The following is a 21,856-nucleotide window of genomic DNA, read 5'->3' as shown; positions in this document are numbered from 1 at the left end:
TGCTACTGATCATCGCTCTTTGCGCCATGTTACAAAACCAGCCCAGTTGTGTTTGATGATAAAATATCAATTACACAGCCATCAGTACTGCAGGGCATACTCTAGAAGATGTTATGGAAAAATAACAGCACATAAGTCACAGGTAACCATGAAATATGGATGGTCACCTACAGCAGATACCAGAAGGATCACCAGATTGTGAATATGGTATATCCCTTTAAAGACTATCATTGATTTTCAGAACATCACATTGGAGAACCACATTGAATATCAATGAGTTAAAGCCCTCTTTTTCTTAATTTTATAATGTTGGCTTTTTTTGATGTACTACTCACCACTTGCATTTTTACCGCATATAAGGTGCTGGTAAGGCTGCAGTAAACCCCATAGCTCCGAATCGTTGTTAATTGCTTGCTCCAGGGATTCTGCTGTAAAGTTGGGCGCCTCGTTCTCCTTTTCGGGGCGAGGCATGGCGAGGACCCTTTTGCAGATCTCCTTGAAGAGGGTCTCGACGCAGGCCGTCAGGTAGATGGCAGAGTGTTCGTGGATCCTCAGCGCCACCCTACTGTCCACCATCCACCTGTAGAACTTCCCAACGGAAAAGGTGAGGCCGCAGCGGACCGACTTGCCCCGGCTGAGCCGGTCCCCCGTGCTCATGTTGTAGAGGGAGAGGGCGCCAAGGGCCGAGGCGGTGCAAGCGGAAGACAAGGACCAGGCCAACACGATTTCCATGGCACTTTGGATCTCGTACTTGGTGCATTTGGCGAAACGAAGGCTCAGGCGCTGAGCCTCTTTGGCAATTCGGACCAGGGACCTGCTGACCAGGGTGGACAACTTGGAAAGGGCATCTCTGTTGGCGCCGGTCAGGATCTGCTCTTTCTTCAGAAGAGCCTCCACCTCTTCAAGGCTCCAGGGGACTTCCTCAAGGTCAGGCAGCCTGGAGCACTGTCCTGAGCAGTCCAGGACCTCAGAGTCTTCAGCCAGGACAGTATTGACCGTGTCAAAGCTGTTGTGTCTACTGTGCATGGAGTCAGTTAGAAGCCAGCAGTTTCCTCCATGGGCATAAGCTACCGGGTGAGAATCTGAACACAGGGACAAGTTGGAGGACCTGATGGAATCGGCAGCCCCACCATAACCAGAATCCAGGGTCAAATCTTCCAGTGTCCTCACAGCTGTCTTACCTCTTCTTGCCATAACTGCACTTCATACTGCACCACTAAAACTAAGAGGAGGAAAAAAAAAGACGGATCTCTGCTGCAGTTCTTGCCCACCCTGTACACAGATCGACTCCTTCAAGGAACGCACCACTCCGATTGTTATCTCTGATGAGCAAAAAGGCACCCACAATCCTGCGCTAATGTGCAATATTTCCCCCCAGCAGCAGCGATCAGCCTCCCAGCCACCTCCGAGCTCCGCACTGCATTACAGCGACAGGCGAGCGCCGGAGAGGGGGAATGAACTGAGCGGGCGTGGCTATGCAAAAGAGGAAAGGGGAGCGACCAATCGCCGACGCCGGCTGGGCAGCAGAATGAACAGCGGTCTCAGAGGGGAGGGGATGTAGTAGTGACAGCGCTTGGAATGTCAGGCTGCTGGAGAGAGAGGCAGGGAGGGAGGCTCGTCCATAGATCCACATTCTTCCTCCTTCATTCTGGATGGTCCTCAATCAATGTGCACAGGTCACATCACATTCTATAGGGGGGTCTAGGGATGGAGCACCAAGCTGGCAACAGGTGACACACACCATGACAAATCCACTCTGCATGAGATCTTCACTACAACGGATCAGATCTGCAGGAAAGAAGATCAAGTCAGCTTTCTGCTGCAATGTACAATGTAACAACCTGTGATGTATCACCGACAGAGGAGCACCTTACATAGGTTGAAAAAAGACACAAGTTCATCTAGTTCAGGGGTAGTGAATTAAAATTCACAGGGGTCCGGTCAGAAAAAATTTCTTCTAACGGAGGTCCGAGTGTCATATTGGTGCTATGACTCCACATGATATCCTTCACATCGCAGCCTCCTGTGCATGTCACAGGCCCCTCATCTCAGACCCCCATCATAGACTGACCCCCCAATCACGGACTGACCCTCCATCACAGACTGACCCCCCAATCACAGACTGACCCTCCATCACAGACTGACCCCCCAATCACGGACTGACCCTCCATCACAGACTGACCCCCCAATCACGGACTGACCCTTCATCACAGACTGACCCCCCAATCACGGACTGACCCTCCATCACGGACTGACCCCCCAATCACAGACTGACCCCCCAATCACAGACTGACCCCCCAATCACAGACTGACTCCCCAATCACAGACTGACTCCCCATCACAGACTGCCCCCCATCACAGACTGACCCCCCAATCACAGACTGACCCCCCAATCACAGACTGACCCCCCAATCACAGACTGACCCCCCAATCACAGACTGACCCCCCAATCACAGACTGACTCCCCAATCACAGACTGACTCCCCATCACGGACTGACCCCCCATCACGGACTGACCCCCAATCACGGACTGACCCCCCAATCACAGACTGACCCCCCAATCACAGACTGACCCCCATCACAGACTGCCCCCCCATCACAGACTGCCCCCCCATCACAGACTGGCCCCCCAATCACAGACTGGCCCCCCAATCACAGACTGACCCCCAAATCACAGACTGTTCCCCCATCACAGACTGGCCCCACCATCACAGACTGACCCCCATCACAGACTGACCCTCAATCACAGACTGACCCCCCAATCACAGACTGACCCTCCATCACAGACTGACCCCCCAATCACAGACTGACCCCCCATCACGGACTGACCCCCAATCACGGACTGACCCCCCAATCACAGACTGACCCCCCAATCACAGACTGACCCCCCATCACAGACTGCCCCCCCATCACAGACTGACCCCCCATCACAGACTGGCCCCCCAATCACAGACTGGCCCCCCAATCACAGACTGACCCCCCAATCACAGACTGACCCCCCATCACAGACTGGCCCCACCATCACAGACTGACCCCCATCACAGACTGACCCTCAATCACAGACTGACCCCCCAATCACAGACTGACCCTCCATCACAGACTGACCCCCCAATCACAGACTGACCCCCCATCACGGACTGACCCCCAATCATGGACTGACCCCCCAATCACAGACTGACCCCCCAATCACAGACTGACCCCCATCACAGACTGCCCCCCCAATCACGGACTGACCCTCCATCACAGACTGACCCCCCAATCACGGACTGACCCTCCATCACAGACTGACCCCCCAATCACGGACTGACCCTCCATCACGGACTGACCCCCCAATCACAGACTGACCCCCCAATCACAGACTGACTCCCCAATCACAGACTGACTCCCCATCACGGACTGCCCCCCATCACAGACTGACCCCCCAATCACAGACTGACCCCCCAATCAAAGACTGACCCTCCATCACAGACTGACCCCCCAATCACAGACTGACTCCCCAATCACAGACTGACTCCCCATCACAGACTGACCCCCCAATCACAGACTGACCCCCCATAACGGACTGACCCCCAATCACGGACTGACCCCCCAATCACAGACTGACCCCCCAATCACAGACTGACCCCCATCACAGACTGCCCCCCCATCACAGACTGACCCCCCATCACAGACTGGCCCCCCAATCACAGACTGACCCCCAAATCACAGACTGACCCCCCATCACAGACTGGCCCCACCATCACAGACTGACCCCCATCACAGACTGACCCTCAATCACAGACTGACCCCCCAATCACAGACTGACCCTCCATCACAGACTGACCCTCCATCACAGACTGACCCCCCAATCACAGACTGACCCCCCATCACGGACTGACCCCCAATCACGGACTGACCCCCCAATCACAGACTGACCCCCCAATCACAGACTGACCCCCATCACAGACTGCCCCCCCATCACAGACTGACCCCCCATCACAGACTGGCCCCCCAATCACAGACTGGCCCCCCAATCACAGACTGACCCCCCAATCACAGACTGACCCCCCATCACAGACTGGCCCCACCATCACAGACTGACCCCCATCACAGACTGACCCTCAATCACAGACTGACCCCCCAATCACAGACTGACCCTCCATCACAGACTGACCCCACCATCACAGACTGACCCCCCATCACAGACTGACCCCCCAATCATAGACTGACCCCCCAATCACAGACTGACCCCCATCACAGACTGGCCCCCCATCACAGACTGACCCCCCCAATCACAGACTGGCCCCATCACAGACTGACCCCCATCACAGACTGGCCCCCCCATCACAGACTGACCCCCCCATCACAGACTGCCCCCCAATCACAGACTGACCCCAATCACAGACTGACCCCCCAATCACAGACTGGCCCCCCAATCACAGACTGACCCCCCAATCACAGACTGACTCCCCATCACAGACTGGCCCCCCATCACAGACTGACCCCCCATCACAGACTGACCCCCCCATCACAGACTGACCCCCCCATCACAGACTGACCTCCCCAATCACAGACTGACCTCCCCAATCACAGACTGACCCCCCCATCACAGACTGACCTCCCCCATCACAGACTGACCCCCCAATCACAGACTGACCCCCCATCTCAGACTGACCCCCCCATCACAGACTGGCCCCCATCACAGACTGACCCCCCATCACAGACTGGCCCCCATCACAGACTGACCTCCCCCCATCACAGACTGCCCCCCCATCACAGACTGACCCCCAGTGGCGGCTGGTGCTCAAAATTTTTGGGGGGCGCAAACAAACTAAAAAACTCAATTGAAATTGCAGCCTCACTGTACCATCAAACGCAGCTACTGTGCCATCAAACGCAGTCACTGTGCCATCAAACACAGCCACTGTGCCCATCAATTGCCGCCACTGTACCATCAAATGCAGCCACTATGCCCATCAATTGCCGCTACTGTACCATCAAACACAGCCACTGTGCCATCAATTGCTGCCACTGTGCCCATCAAATGCAGCCACTGTGCCCATCAAATGCAGCAACTGTGCCATATCAAATGCAGCCACTGTGCCATCAAATGCTGCCACTGTGCTATCAAATGTTGTCTCACTGTGCCCAATCAAATGCAACCTCATTGTGCCCCAATTAAATGCAGCCTCACTGTGCCCCATCAAATGAAGCCTCACTGTGCCCCATCAAATTTTGCCTCACTATGCCCCATCAAATGAAGCCTCACTGTGCTCCATCAAATGTAGCCTCACTGTGCCCCATCAAATGAAGCCTCACTGTGCCCCATCAAATGTAGCCTCACTGTGCCCCATTAAATGCAGCCTCACTGTGCCTCATCAAACGCAGCCACTGTGCCATATAAAATGCTGCCAGTGTGCCCCCCCCGCCCGCCGTCTGTACTTACCCTGTCTCGGTGGCAGTGGGACAGCTCCTTGATGTCTTCTCCAGTCCTCTTTTCCCGTCCTCTGCTATAATTGGACATCTGATAGGCGTCCAATCATAGCGCTTGTTGTTTCAGCCAATCAGGTGATGGGTAACAGATCTGAGCACCTGATTGGCAGAGAGGCGGTTTAGTGTTAGGAAAGCGAATATTCATTCGCTTTTCTAACACAGCTGAGTGACCTGCGAGCGCCCAGCATGGCACTTGAAGGTTACCTTTTTTGACGCCTATTAGAGCCTATGGCTCTAATCAGGTGCTTCAAAAAAAAAAAACCTGCCACTGTAACTCAGGCGCCCGGCACCCGAAAAGGGGCCGGGCGCCTAAATAGGGGGTGGCAGTGGCGGCCATAGATAGATTCATGCAATGCATTAATCTATCTATTGGTGATAGAGGGGGTGGCAGGAGAGGGGGGCGGTGCCCGTGCGCCCTTATGGACGCGCCACCACTGCTGACCCCCCTATCACAGACTGGCCCCCATCCCAGACTGAACCCCCATCACAGACTGGCCCCCCATCACAGACTGACCCCCCCATCACAGACTGACCCCCTCATCACAGAGTGGCCCCTATCACAGATGGGCCCCCATCACAGACTGACCCCCCCATCACAGACTGGCCTCCATCACAGACTGACCCCCCCATCACAGACTGGCCCCCATCACAGACTGAACCCCCATCACAGACTGGCCCCCCATCACAGACTGGCCCCCCCATCACAGACTGACCCCCTCATCACAGAGTGGCCCCTATCACAGATGGGCCCCATCACAGACTGACCCCTCCATCACAGACTGGCCTCCATCACAGACTGACCCCCCCATCACAGACTGACCCCCATCACAGACTGACCCCCTCATCACAGAGTGGCCCCCTATCACAGATGGGCCCCCATCACAGATTGACCCCCCATCACAGACTGGCCCCCATCACAGACTGATCCCCCATCACAGACTGACCCCCCCATCACAGACTGACCCCCCCATCACAGACTGGCCCCCTATCACAGATGGGCCCCCATCACAGACTGACCCCCCCATCACAGACTGGCCCCCATCACAGACTGACCCCCCCATCACAGACTGGCCCCCTCATCACAGCGTGGCGCCCTATCACAGATGGGCCCCCATCACAGACTGACCCCCCCATCACAGACTGACCCCCCCATCACAGACTGACCCCCCATCACAGACTGACCCCCCATCACAGACTGACCCCCTCATCACAGAGTGGCCCCCTATCACAGACTGACCCCCCATCACAGACTGACCCCCCATCACAAACTGACCCCCTCATCACAGAGTGGCCCCCTATCACAGATGGGCCCCCATCACAGACTGACCCCCCTATCACAGACTGTCCCCCATCACAGACTGCGTGCAGCGATCTTACCGAAGGGACAGACCCATGCGCAGCGCGCCTGCCATGCTGTGAACAAAGCAGCACAGGCGGGCTAGTGGGTGGCGGGAAGAGGACACGCAGGCATTTATTTGTTGAGGCTGCGGTTCGGGTAGTATGGCTACTAAAAAATCCCATATACACAATCCTATACCCACAGTTGATCCAGACGAAGGCAAAAAACCCCAGAAAAGTATGATCAAATTTGTCCAGCAGGAGAAAAAAACTCCCCAGAATTATTTGACCACAGTGTTGGTTATATGCTGCTGGAGGATGCGCAGCGTTTTGAAGGCTCCAATGTTGGTTCCCAGGTTGAGGAAGGGAGTAACGTGAGCCTAGAGAGAGGGGGTGCCACAGAAGGACAAGAAACTGGCAGTCCTGCGCACAACAAGAGTATCTGTGAGGGGTTACAGTGTTGTGGCACCACCACCACCCAAGACCCAATTTTTCTGCACCTGTTTAACAGGGGCACGTAATTACAATTCCTGATATAATATTTCACAGCAGGGCCCGTTCCTGCTCCCAGCAAGAGTAACTGTGATGGCCTGAAGGGCCTGGTATGGATTATGGGGGGGAGATCCACCAATTTTTTTTTTGGTGTTTTGGTATTTTAGTTTTAAATTACATTTTTTCCTTTAGAGATGTCATTTTTCTGTGGCACTGTTTTAAACATGGGAAAGATGCGCTAATTTACAGGCATACTAAGGACACCCCCAGGCACGATATTTAAAGGAATATTTCATTTTTATTGTTTAATTTTAAGCATAGTGATAAAATCACTGCTCTTGAAAAAACTGACATTTTTAAAACTTTTTTTGTGCATTGATCCATGTCCCCTGGGGCAGGACCTGGGTCCCCAAACACTTTTTATGGCAATAACTTGCATATAAGCCTTTAAAATTAGCACTTTTGATTTTTCACGTTCGTGTTCCATAGACTTTAACCGTGTTTGTGTGTTCGAACAAATTTTTTGTCTGTTCGCATGTTCTGCTGCCAACCAAACCGGGGGTGTTCGGCTCATCCCTAGTGACCGGTACCGGTCACTCACTTTATCTATTAAAATACATGACACGTTTACTGGCTCCTTCCCCGCTCTCCATCCTGACAGTATCCCCCGCAGCAGCTGGCAGGAGGTGGGAGGGTCAAACCCAGCCGCATAGCACGGGCAGGGGGTAGTGTAAGGGGGGCCAGGGAAGGACACAAGAGCCCAGAGGCAGAAGGACAGGCATAGGAAGTTGGTAGGAGCAGCATGTGGAGGAGCTGATGTCCTCCATTTCCCTCCTACAGCCGCTGAGTGTCTGCAGGAGGATGAGGAGGGCTCAGCGACTGCATGGAGGGATCAGTTCCTCTACAAGCCGCCGCTTCTGCTGCCCTCCTATCCAGTCGTACAGGGGGGCCGCATCTCAATGGTAACCTGTATACATACGCCCCTTCTTCCCTGTAACCCTAACACTAGTCCTCACTGTAACATTTTCACTAACCCTCCCTGTAACACTAGCCTTTCTAGTAACTCTTATGCCCTGTAAACACGGTTGGACATTGATCGGACATTCCGACAACAAAATCCTAGGATTTTTTCCGACGGATGTTGGCTCAAACTTGTCTTGCATACACACGGTCACACAAAGTTGTCAGAAAATCAGATCGTTCTAAACGCAGTGACGTAAAACACATAAGTCGGGACTAGAAACGGGGCAGTAGCCAATAGCTTTCGTCTCTTAATTTATTCTGAGCATGCGTGGCACTTTGTGCGTCGGATTTGTGTACACATGATCGGAAATTTTATAGCAAGCTCTCGAACTTTGTGTGTCAGAAATTACTATGGAAAATGTGTGATGGAGCCCACACACGGTCGGAATTTCCGACAACAAGGTCCTATCACACATTTTCCGTCGGAAAATCCGACCGTGTGTACAGGGCATAACACTAATTTTCCCTGTAATTCTAACACTAACCCTTCCTGTAACACTATCCCTCCTTCTAACTCCAACACTAACCCTCCCAGTAACACTAACCCTTCCTGTATCCCTCACACTAACCTTCTCTATAGCACTAATCTTTCCTGTAACCCTAACATTAAAGTGGAGTTGCACCCAAAAGGGGATGTTCCACTTTAAGGACCCCTCACGCCCTTACATACCACATTTGGCATGTGATTTTTTTTTTTTAGGTATGGGAGCGAGTACCTATCCGTTGTCGGAAATTCCGACAAAGTGCCACGCATGCTCAGAATAAATTAAGAGACGAAAGCTATTGGCTACTGCCCCGTTTATAGTCCTGACGTACGTGTTTTACGTCACCGCGTTTAGAACGATCAGATTTTCCGACAACTTTGTGTGACCGTGTGTATGCAAGACAAGTTTGAGCCAACATCTGTCGGAAAAACCGCTAAAGTCCATCATGAGTACAGAAGGAGATTTTCCATGAAAATGCTGTGTGATGCTGGGCAAGGGCCACACAGCTAACACTGGATAAGGGTGGAAGGCAAGTACAGTGGGGACGGAAAGTATTCAGACCCCCTTAAATGTTTCACTCTTTGTTATATTGCAGCCATTTGCTAAAATCATTTAAGTTCATTTTTTCCTCATTAATGTACACACAGCACCAGTGGTGTATTTAGGTTTTGTGCTGCCCTAGGCCTGACTAAGCTCGCGCACACCCCTAATTTAACTATGACCCACCCCTTCCTATCAAGGCCACACCCCTTCCTTTTTAAGATCCACCCTGTCATCTTCATGGGAGGACAGAGGGACGTCACGGGAAGAGGTCAAAGGGACGCCGCGGGAGGAGGACAGTGAGCGATACAGCATCTTTTCATTTGGGGGTAAGGGGATATGTGCTGGGTGCTTTGGGAGGTTCTTGCACTGAAGTTGTGTCCCTCCTCTGTGGCTCCTCCTCCTCCTGGCTGTGTACTGAGTGTGTGTGGCTGACAGTGGGGAGAGAGGTGTGGGCTGCTACTGAAAGCCCATCGACGCTTGTGGGACTCCGGGCGGCAGATGTCCTGGGTGCCCACGCTGGCGTATCCCTGTCTGGCCAGTTACCGAAACTCAGTGCCGTAACTTGTTTTGGGCTCTGGGACAGTGGTGTCACTAGGGTTGGCCTAGAGGATATCAGGTTAGGTACTTCCTAATGGCTCAGTTCCTGGGAACAGTAATGTATAATGGCCAACAGGCTCTCTTACCAGATCCGGTGAAACTGCAACAGTGATCCCTCCGGCTGGACGTTCACTCACTCTGGGTTGCCCAGGCCGACTCTAGTCAGTAGTGTAGCATCTCTACCCTGGCAGTGGCTTCATCTTTCTCCCCCTCTGTTGGTCGGGTACAGCGTGGCTCTCTGGTGGTGCGGGTACAGCGTGGCTCTCTGGTGGTGCGGGTACAGCGTGGCTCTCTTGTGGTGCGGGTACAGCGTGGCTCTCTGGTGGTGCGGGTACAGCATGGTTCTGGTGTTGCGGGAACAACGTCTCTCTGGTGGTGCGGGTACAGCGTGGCTCTCTGGTGGTGCGGGTACAGCATGGCTCTCTGGTGGTGCGGGTACAGCATGGCTCTCTGGTGGTGCGGGTACAGCATGGTTCTGGTGTTGCGGGAACAACGTCTCTCTGGTGGTGCGGGAACAACGTGGCTCTCTCTCTGGTGGTGCGTGGCTCCCTCTCTGGTGGTGCGGGTACAGCGTGGCTCTCTGGTGGTGCGGGTACAGCGTGGCTCTGGTGGTGCGGGTACAGCGTGGCTCTGGTGGTGCAGGTACAGCGTGGCTCTGGTGGTGCGGGTACAGCGTGGCTTTCTGGTGGTGCGGGTACAGTGCGGCTCTGGTGCGGGTACAGCATGGCTTTCTGGTGGTGCGGGTACAGCATGGCTCTGGTGGTGCGGGTACAGCGTGGCTCTCTATCTGGCTTCCCCCAGCACAGTACTCTCTTTTTCTCCTCCTGTAACCCCCCCCCCAGCAGAGTGCATGCATGCTGGGGGCTGTAGCATGATGTCTGTGGACACACACAGGGGCTGCCATTCTTCAGGGATTACTCTTCCCATGATTCCCCCAGAGTCTTCTGATTGGCCCTCTGCTGTGGCCAATTATGGGGTGAGAAACAGCAGTCAGGAAGCTGGGCAGCAGCACAGGGAAACCAATTAGAGCCGCTCTCTCTCTCTTCTCTCTTCGGCTGACAGAAAGAGGAGGGGGGGCGAGCGGGGGAGATACACAGACAGCCTGCATCTCTCCTCTCCCTGTCACAGATCTGCTGCTCCATTTACCAGAGAACTCCCCCGCTCGCCCCCCCTCCCCTTTCTGTCAGCTGAACGGAGAAGTGAGAAGAAAGAGAGAGAGCAGCTCTAATTGGTTTTGTCATGCCGCCGCCCAGCTTCCTCCCTGCTGTTTCCCTACCCTTGATTGGCCACAGCAGAGAGAGAGAATCACAGCTTTACAGGGGCGGCTTGACAGCTCCTGATTTAACTGCTTCCTGGCCCCATCTGCAGCCGCGAGGCCACTGCACTCCCAAGCTGTACTCCTGATGTGCCCTGCTGTGCGGGAGGAGAGCGGGTGCCATTTTGGGGGGGGGGGTGGCGGCTTTTTGCCGCCCCCCACAAAGTGCCGCCCTAGGCCTGGGCCTTGTTGGCCTAGGCCAAAACACAGCACTGCACAGCACCCCATATTCACAGAAAAACACAGAATTGTTGACATTTTTGCAGATTTATTAAAAAAGAAAAACTGAAATATCACAAAGTATTAGACCCTTTGCTGTGACACTCATATATTTAACTCAGGTGCTGTCCATTTCTTCTGATCATCCTTGAGATGGTTCTACACCTTCATTTGAGTCCAGCTGTGTTTGATTATACTGATTGGACTTGATTAGGAAAGCCACACACCTGTCTATATAAGACCTTACAGCTCACAGTGCATGTCAGAGCAAATGAGAATGAGGTCAAAAGGAACTGCCTGAAGAGCTCAGAGACAGAATTGTGGCAAGGCACAGATCTGGCTAAGGTTACAAAAAAATTTCTGCTGCACTTAAGGTTCCTAAGAGCACAGTGGCCTCCATAATCCTTAAATGGAAGATGTTTGGAACGACCAGAACCCTTCCTAGAGCTGGCCGTCTGGCCAACTGAGCTATCGGGGAGAAGAGCCTTGGTGAGAGAGGTAAAGAAGAACCCAAAGATCACTGTGGCCGAGCTTCAGAGATGCAGGGAAATGGGAGAAAGTTGTAAAGAGTGGCCCAACGGAAGCCTTTCCTCAGTGCAAGACACATGAAAGCCCGCATGGAGTTTGCCAAAAAACACCTGAAGGACTCCAAGATGGTGAGAAATAAGATTCTCTGGTCTGATGGAATCAAGATAGAACTTTTTGGCCTTAATTGTAAGCGGTATGTGTGGCTAAAAGGCACTGCTCATCACCTGTCCAATACAGTCCCAACAGTGAAGCATGGTGGTGGCAGCATCATGCTGTGGGGGTGTTTTTCAGCTGCAGGGACAGGACGACTGGTTGCAATCGAGGGAAAGATGAATGAGGCCAAGTACAGGGATATCCTGGACGAAAACCTTCTCCAGAGTGCTCAGGACCTCAGACTGGGCCAAAGGTTTACCTTCCAACAAAACAATGACCCTAAGCACACAGCTAAAATAATGAAGGAGTGGCTTCACAACAACTCTGTGACTGTTCTTGAATGGCCCAGCCAGAGCCCTGACTTAAACCTAATTGAGCATCTCTGGAGAGACCTAAAAATGGCTGTCCACCAACGTTTACCATCCAACCTGACAGAACTGGAGAAGATCTGCAAGGAGGAATGGCAGAGGATCCCCAAATCCAGGTGTGAAAAACTTGTTGCATCTTTCCCAAAAAGACTCATGGCTGTATTAGATCAAAAGGGTGCTTCTACTAAATACTGAGCAAAGGGTCTGAATACTTAGGACCATGTGATATTTCAGTTTTTCTTTTTTAATAAATCTGCAAAAATGTCAACAATTCTGTGTTTTTCTGTCAAATTATACCTTTTATAATTACCTTACACCTTTTGCAAATTATAGATAGCACTCGTGTTCCACCCAAGTCCCTATTGGTAGCTTTGGATGTGGAAGCTCTTTATAGTTCGATACCCCACGACAAGGGGCTTGCCTGTATTCGGCATGTGCTATCACGTGATGGCTGTCTATGTTCAAGGAAAAGACATTTTCTGATTGATGCCTTGGACTTTATCTTAAATCATAATTATTTTATGTTCAATGGCAGTTTTTTCCTCCAGGTACAGGGGGTTGCGATGGGGACAGCGTGTGCCCCATCGTGTGCCAACCTGTACCTGGAGGAATGGGAAAGCATGTTGAGACAGTCAGAATCCACACATCCATACATGGACAATGTAGTGATGTGGCGTTGATATATCAACGACGTTCTTTTTGTCTGGGATGGTACCCCAGATAACCTCCAGAGTTTCTTGCAGGAATTGAACAACAATTCTTTTAATCTCACTTTCACCATGACATTCATGAATGGAATATTACTTTTTTGGATGTGACCATCCATAAACAACTTGATGGTTCACTTACCAGTTCGCTATATCGCAAACCGACTTCCGGTAATTGCATTTTACATGCCACTAGCTTTCATCCTCAGCCGTTGATTTGCTCAATTCCCTATAGCCAGGACCTACGTGTCAGGCGGAACTGCACCAGCGGTGAAGTCTTTAAACGAGAGGCCGACTTGCTGATGGGGAGACTCCTGGCACGTGGGTACTCTAAAAAATGCCTTAAGAAGGCCTTTAAATGTGCCTGCTCTAGAACTAGACAGGAGCTCATTTTCAATGCGGAAGCCAAAAAGAACCAAACTAACCCAATCCGCATAGTTACCAAGTTTTCTAACCAACATCCTAGGATCAAAAGCATAATTGAACTATACTGGCATGTCCTTAAATTAGACTCCACCATTGGCCCCTATGTACAGGACAAACCATCCTTTACCTTTAGGTGGGCCAGACCCATTAGGGACAGTTTGGTAGCTAGTGAGTATTCAGGTGGCGGTGTGGGCAAATGAGATCCATGTAAACGTCCTGGAACTTTTCGTTGCGGTGGTTGCCCATACTGCCAATTCATGAACGTCAAGTCCAACATCAGATTACCTGACGGTCAGAAATACACACCAAAGCATTTTGCAAATTGCAAAACAATTGGTGTGATATATTTGTTAATGTGTGACTGTGCATGTTATTATGTGGGCAAGACAAATCAGGAGTTCTGGCAGCGAGCTTATCGTCACATAGCTTCAATGAAGTCATGCAATCCCAGCCTACCACTGGGTAGACACGTCTCCACTTTTCATGCGGGTATTTTCCCTAAAGTGTCATTCTTAATTTTGGACCCTGTTCACCCAGGGCTACGTGGTGGGGATTGGAATAAAATTTTACTTCAAAAGGAACAGAAGTGGATTTATCGTCTTCAGGCCACCAAGGCACTTGGCCTCAACGATGCCACTTCTTATAGACCCTTCTTAGAGGGTTTCACCTCGGGGAGATCCCAGTGGGATCCCCCCGGGGTGCACACCCCCCACTTTCTGTAAAACCATCAGTTAGTACAGTTCAACATGCATTTCCTGCGACTTGGAGGTTTTTCTGACCTTTCCCTGTTTTCCTTGGTTATATCTGGACAGTTTCTGACCAACACTACTAGATTGGGATGAGATAATTGATGGAGATAGACTCAAGATGATATATTGTTAATCAACTGTATACCTCTCTTATGCAGAGGTTAGTATTGATATGTATTCATGTCTTTCTTTTTTCTAATGGTCTTTATTGTTATATGCCTTTTTTTGTGTCATTACCTATTTCCATCTGTACATTCCCCTTCCCCTCCTCCCTGTTCTAGTTCCTGTTATTAACACCGGTGCCGTAGTGGTTTTGGACTCTGGGCCAACGCAGATCTGGGGGATTGTTTGGTCTGGACCTGGATACTTCACTCGGCGCACGGGGGCCAACAGTGCCATCCTTATTTGGCAGCGTTTGGCCTCCCTCTCCTTGATCGCCTATGGCCGGGATATGTTTATCCCGTTAGCATGGCGATTAGCGCGCCGTGGGCCCCTGACGTAGACGTCAGCTCCCTCCCAGCGTGGCTCTATCTGTTCCAAGATGTGTGTTTTCCTCTCCTGGACTGGACTCGTGTGTGGGGTTTGGGGGCTGGCCTGCGCGCCGGGGACTCGGAGGGCGACCCCGCCCACCGGTGATGACGCTGCCCTCAGTCAGCTGTTAGGTATCTGCTCTCAACGAGCAGTACTACTTAAGCTGCAGGTAGAGACGCCTTATTCCACGACGGTGTGGGCGTCGGATGGGACGTGCAGCCATTCAAGTTTTTAGAGGTGAGCCATACCGCTTTCCCCTATACATTATATGGACAACAACGGTCCTTGGAGCTCAGCGTGCATTCCACATAAAAAACACAAGGATACTGGTCTATGCCTAGGAGGACTTTCCATACGCTGATCCTTAGCCATCTTTAGTTTTTTGTTTTTGGTGTTTCAACAGAGTTTTATTTCAGAGCCCATACTTATTATTTATTCTTTCTTTTGTTATTATAGCCACTGATTGGATGGGCTTCATTGGTGCCCTCTTTTTGGTACTATAGACCAGACAGTGCCACTTGAGACACCTTCACTCTAGTCTGCCATAAGGGTAATCTACCCTATATATGTACTGACAGGTATGTATAATATTGCACACATCTAGCCCTGTTAATATCAGTAGCAGAGTGCTGAACTATTCAACAATCAGCTCTGAAAGTCTCTACCTATGAGGAGAGGGGGTGTGTGTCTTTCCTCCAATCAGCTGTCTTGGCTGTATGCCCAGGCTTCACTCCCAGTGCTGAACAGGAAGAAAAAAATCTAACACGATCTGAACTTTCTAAAGAATATATAAGGCTGAAGACAGCAGATATGCATGTCAAACTTATGTAGGGAGATTTGTTTCATCTCTGTGTATCATCTGAGGCTGTTCACTTCACTGGGTATATGTGATGGTTTACACCCACTTTAAATCTGGAAACTTCTGTTATGAGCAGACTAGAGAGCATTAAAACAAGAATGTCAGCCAGATTGCCTTCTTTGTCACCAGATTATTATACTGCGTTAGCCATCGATGAAAGCCGTGTTTGTAATCTGCTGAGTTAGACACCAAATTGTATCACTTTACTTCCAATCCTGCTTTCATCAAAGTTGAATAAATCAAACAACACTTCATCATCTTTCATGTCACTGATTAGTGGGAGTATTTTTCATGATTCATTAGGTGTGTGTTTATTTAACATTGCAATGAAAACCTGCAAATACTATTCCAAAGATCTAAAAATAAAACATAAAGCTGTGCTATTGATGACAAATCGACATAAAAATATATATATTTGAAATGTAAATTAAATAATATGTGTCAATACCACATTAATAATAGTATGTTTCTGATCATTAGCTATTGTACGTAGGACTGAGTCTCATCAAGATCATTCTTTAATGCAGAAATAATAACTGTTATTAGTGTAAGCCATGTATGGGATGGAATGATTGTAGTATTATGCACAATCTATGTTTGCAATAATCTTTGTAAATGATATATGTACTGTATACTCACTTTTATTTTTATTTTTTTTTTAAAGCTAAGCACTAGGGTTTTTGTTGGAATCCAAGTCAGGACACTACCTGCATAGAGTTTGCATGTTCTCCATGTGCCCATAGCTCCCAACTGTCCCTGATTTCGAGGGACTGTCCCTGATTTGGAACAATGTCCCTCTTTCCTCCTCAATTGTCCCTCATTTTGGTCTGATCAATATAGTTGTACATAAAATGCACTTTTTATCTTTCAAAAAGTTTTTCCCAGTACTAAACCTTTCATTCAATTTCTAAATTGATGCATTTGTAAATTCCAGAAGCCAATATAAAGTAATAGTAATGGGGAAAAATAGCACTTGTGGGTTTAACTAATCTTTTTTTGGTATAATTCTCCTTTAAGAGGGCGTGGTAGGGGGTGTGTCCTATGCCTACATACTTTTGATTATAGGTGTCCATCGTTCCCATCTCAAAAAGTTGGGAGGTGCGCCTGTGTGGATTTCCTCCAGATACTGCTGTTTCCACACTTGAAGCTGGGTTCATACATGTCCGGCTGCGGTTTGCAGTCCGGAGTCCTGTGCGTTTCTGTTCACCGGTTCAAGTGCGATTCAGGTGCAAATGTTTGCCTGAATTCGCACCTGAACCGGACCCAAAAATGCACAGGACCCTTTTCAAAATGATACCGCGGCCCACCTAGACAAGGCCCCCTTAGGTGAAATGCATTAAGGTCTGCTTACTGGTGGAAATTCTGAGTCCTCCACTTACGTCACGTCCGGCTCAGGTGGAACGCACTTCGATGCACATAGCAGCAAAGATTGAATGCAGTGAATGCAGATAAGTTACACTTTATCTTTATAAATGTCAAATATTGAAAAAAAATGTATAAAAAAAAAAATCACATAAATATATACTGTAAATACCCTTCTTCCACCAATAAAAAAGACAACGTTGTAGATGGGTATTTATATATGTGTGTGAAATTTTTATTTTCACAAAATATTTGACATTTATAAATATTTTTTGTATTTACTTACTTGACCTGAGTTGTTTTTGATACACAATGTGTGTCCTGTGAAAACAGCTTCCCTTTGACTGGTATTGTAGTCACTTTTTTAGTTTTGTAGGGTGCAGGGACCACACTGACTTTAGTGAGTTGGTATATTTCCACGGTTTAAACCATTTTACTTCTTTATTAGCAATAAAAACTGACAGGGGTTCTAATCATTTTCCACCTTGTCCATCCCACTGGATATCGCATGAGATAAAATACCACATGGTTTTCATGAGATAAATACAGCACATTTTGAAAAAATACCGCATGCAGTATTGTAGAAGCACAATCACAATCTCTTATATTTTTATACATTTTCATTAATTAAATATTTGCCTGCATTCAAGCATGGGATTTATATTATTACAAAAAGAAATACACATGAATGTATCATATTATTGTATATTCACGTTATTATGTTGGTACTCATATTTGCACAGGAGAATTGATACACTAAGTTCGCAAGTCAAAAAACAGCCGACACACGAATGCTTCTTCTTAATGCAGTTTATTCCAGCATATGCAGCAGTAATAACATGACAAATTTTAACGCGTTTCAGCCGTAGCCTTGCTATGAGTAAGGCTACAGCTGAAACTTGGAATCAACTGCATTAAGAAGAAGCATTCATGTGCTAGCTGTTTTTTGACTTGCAGAACTTTTGTGGACTTTCCAGCCTGAGCACCGACACTCAGCTCTGCATGAGGTTGGATACATTTATTATCACTAGCGCAGTTTTATTTGTTTTGAGTTTACTTGCACATTTATATTGGGAGTGTGTTACTTGCTGCTTGCATACATTACTTAGATTGTATTTTATTTGCTCGCAAGACTACCTTTTATATTTAGTATTGTAGAAGCGTTTTATAGTGAATGGCAACATTTTTTTTTAAAAACGCTTAGATACCACTTCATGAATGGAGCCCTGTATATAGAACAAGAAAGGATAAATGGACTTTATTGGTTGCCGCCTTTAACCCCAAAAGAAATACTCAAAAGGTATATTAAAAATACAAAAAAACTTTATTAACAATCTTAATCAGCTAAAATACATAGCATAACAGGTAAATTCTAAATTCATCAGACATAATGGACTACACTTTCCCAAGAATGTAATGGGGATAGGCTCTAAATGTGCTGAAACCTGTAACCGAGGGGCCAATACAATTGCATGTGTACATATGGATATAATGAAGATAAATCCTAAATAGGGCCCAGTACAGGAGTCACTTTTGTAGATCTCTACGCGTTTTGCCAAATAGACTTCCTCAGGAGATCCTATATATATCAGGAAATATATAACAATTAATGTAAAAATCCCTATGCCGCGTACAAACGATCAGAATTTCCGACAACAAATGTTCGATGGGAGCGTGTTGTCGGAAATTCCGACCATGTGTAGGCTCCACCGGACATGTTTTGTCGAACTTTCCGACAACAAAAATTTGAGAGCTGGTTCTCAAATTTTCCGACAACAAAATCCGTTGTCGGAAATTCTGATCGTGTGTAAACAATTCTGACGCACAAAATTCCACGCATGCTCGGAATCAAGCAGAAGAGCCGCACTGGCTATTGAACTTCATTTTTCTGGGCTTGTCGTATGCATTGTACGTCACCGCGTTCTTGACGTTTAGAATTTCCGACAACATTTGTGCGACCGTGTCTATGCAAAACAAGTTTGAGCCAACATCCGTCGGAAATAAATCCCAGGATTTTGTTGTCGAAATGTCCAATCGTGTGTGCGCGGACATTACAGTGATCATAAAAGTATATACATCATAAGTATGGAGTACTTATATGCATGCACAGCAACTGGAGCCAGAGCCTGTGTAGTGTTCAGCCCCAAACGAAGGAAGGGGAGAAGACAGAGGGAGAAGGTAGGGGAGGCAAGGAAACCCCTCAACTCACTGTGCTGTCTTCTCCAGTCCGCATTGTTCAATTCTGGAACGTGTGCTCAGAAGATATTTACCTCCTTTACAACAGCTATACACATTTATGGACCTGAACACCCAGCCACTGCATATGTGTTGCTGTCTTCTTCCAGAGCATCCAGAACTGTGACTGAGCTGTCAGCAACATTGACACTGAGCAGCCAATCACACTGCAGCAAGATCAGGAGCCCCCTACTGGCTCCAAATGTCACAACCCATTTAAAGCGCCAGCTCTGTCTGGCCTAAATAGGTTAAAAAAAAAAAAATAATATATATATATATATGTTTTCCTTAAACACTTAACAGCTTCAAGCATTTAGTTTGCAATAAAAACTTTATCACAAAAATATTTCCAAACCAGCCAATATTCATTTTAAACACCTTGGGAATATTTATTTTGTGCCTGACTCCTTTGTTATCAGGTTAAACAGGGAAACATATTTGCTTGTATGCGTGTTTATAATATTACCATTGGATTATATATCTACTGATCTCTGTCACAAGGGTGATTTGTCCTTTACAGCTTTAGGGCTTTCCTTAATTAACTGGTTAATTTACTTTGTTCACTGTTGTACTAATTAAATTGCTTGGAAGCATATGGCGAAGAACACCTGGATGGTAACAATCCTCGGAGAGTACAGGTGCAGCACCAATGTCTGCCTGTGACAGAATGGTGCTATCCTAGCCTGAATGGCAGAAGAAAAGTCTTCAAAGCTAAACTCCAAGCAGATATTATATACACACATTTATACAGCTTTGTATTCGATAATACAATACTATTTGTATTTTTAATACAGGCAGTGTTTGACCTGGTATCTGCTTCTTGAATTCTCCTAGACTGGGAGAGGGAGAAGCAGCACAAGGAGCCAGTCAGCCGTGTGCAGTGCCAATGTGCAAACAAGGAGCATTTTGATGGGAGGAGAGGGCAGAGTGACGAAGATATGAGCTCATCAGTGTGCTGCTTCTACTTTCACTGTCCAGTTTTAGCTGGGGGAGGGACAGGACCTGTAAGTGTTGCTTAACCACTTCAGCTCTGGAAGGTTTACCCCCACTTCACGACCAAGCCATTTTTTGCGATACGGCACTACGTTACTTTAACTGACAATTGTGTGGGCATGCAACGCTGTACCCAAATACAATGTATGTCTTCTTTTTTCTTTTCTTGGTATTTGATCACCTCTGCCGTTTTTATTTTTTGCGCTATATACAAAAAAAGACCAACAATTTTGAAAAAAAACAATGTTTTTTACTTTCTGCTTTACTTTCCTTTACTTTCTGATGTTTTTTTTTCCTGTATGGGTGGGTGCCCCCCATTACAATCTATAGCAGATCCTTATCTAGGATAGAGTCTGGTATAGAAGCATAGAATCCCTGGCGGTTTGTTTAGAATTAAATAGCAGGGAGCTGTTTTTTGCCAGCAATTTAACACCCGTTTCTATTTGTAAGTGTACAGTAAGTGTTGCTGTATTAGGTTGTATTCATCGCACAGGTGTGCCACTTTAAGGGCAGGGTAAGGTCAACACATTTACTTTTAATCATTTAAATAAATTTTACTTTAAGACTAAAATCACCTGCTCCAAGCCAAACAGAATTTTTTAAAAATGTTTTTTCCTTGGTACATGCCCCCCCCCCCAGGGCAGTGCCCAACCCCCCATGCCATTTGTTTTGCAATCCCTTGCCTATGGCCCAAATAGATTTTTAGGCCTGGTTCACACCTATGCATTTTTTGGTTCTTTTTGCAGAATTGCTCTACAGTCCACTTAACATGGTTTCCTATGGGACATGTTCACATCTATGCCTTTTTCAGCGTTTTTGGAAAGGATCAGGGACTATTTTAAATGCAAAACTGTGCTTTTTGGTTCAAGAGATTTTAATGGAAACACTACAGAAAACCATGCAGTGCATTTTTTACGCATTTTTGATGCTTTTTGCTTTTTTTTTATCTACCCAAAAACAAATTGGCCAAAAAAGCATAAAAATTCAAAACGCAAATCACATAAATAAAAAAAAGTGTGCGAAAACCACAAAACACACTGCAAAAAGCACTACAGAAACAGATCAAACGCAAACTGCATAGGTGTGAACCAGACCTAAATATTTGGCTCCCATTGACTTCAATAGGGTTCGGATTTGACACCCAAATTTTATTTGCTGAACCCTGTTCAAACCAAACCCGGGAGTTTTTAGCTCATCGCTACTTAAAAATGGGAAACCTGAGCATGGTACAATTCACACAGCTGACTTGATGAAATTAACTTCATATCAGAGCCCCCCCTTCACATCAGAATGCGCCATCACATCAGAGTCTACCCATCACAGAGCTCCTCATTCAAACTGGGGGTGGCCCTGCATGCCAGTTGCTCTAGATCAGAGTCACATGTTTCCAGCCACCATCAACATAGCAATGAATGATGGTGTGTGTCCTGGTCCTAGAGCATTATTAGTTGTTATGGTGCT

The 21,856-nt window shown here is 47.9% G+C and overlaps 1 protein-coding gene across 2 annotated transcripts in view; it reads right to left on the bottom strand.

The window, feature by feature from the left end:
- Positions 1 to 1,459, bottom strand: part of ABTB3 (ankyrin repeat and BTB domain containing 3) — a 328,533-nt gene extending 327,074 nt beyond the window's left edge. For both annotated transcript variants that reach the window (XM_073621224.1, XM_073621225.1), the window contains exon 1: positions 336 to 1,459. In XM_073621224.1, coding sequence (XP_073477325.1) covers positions 336 to 1,194 — 859 coding nt within the window. In that variant the 5' untranslated portion in view covers positions 1,195 to 1,459. The remainder of the gene's footprint in view (positions 1 to 335) is intronic.
- Positions 1,460 to 21,856: the final 20,397 nt, after the last annotated feature.

Source organism: Aquarana catesbeiana, linkage group LG03 (genome assembly GCF_042186555.1).
Source record: "Aquarana catesbeiana isolate 2022-GZ linkage group LG03, ASM4218655v1, whole genome shotgun sequence".
Lineage (NCBI taxonomy): Eukaryota > Metazoa > Chordata > Amphibia > Anura > Ranidae > Aquarana > Aquarana catesbeiana.
This window is presented reverse-complemented; position numbering and strand designations above follow the sequence as displayed.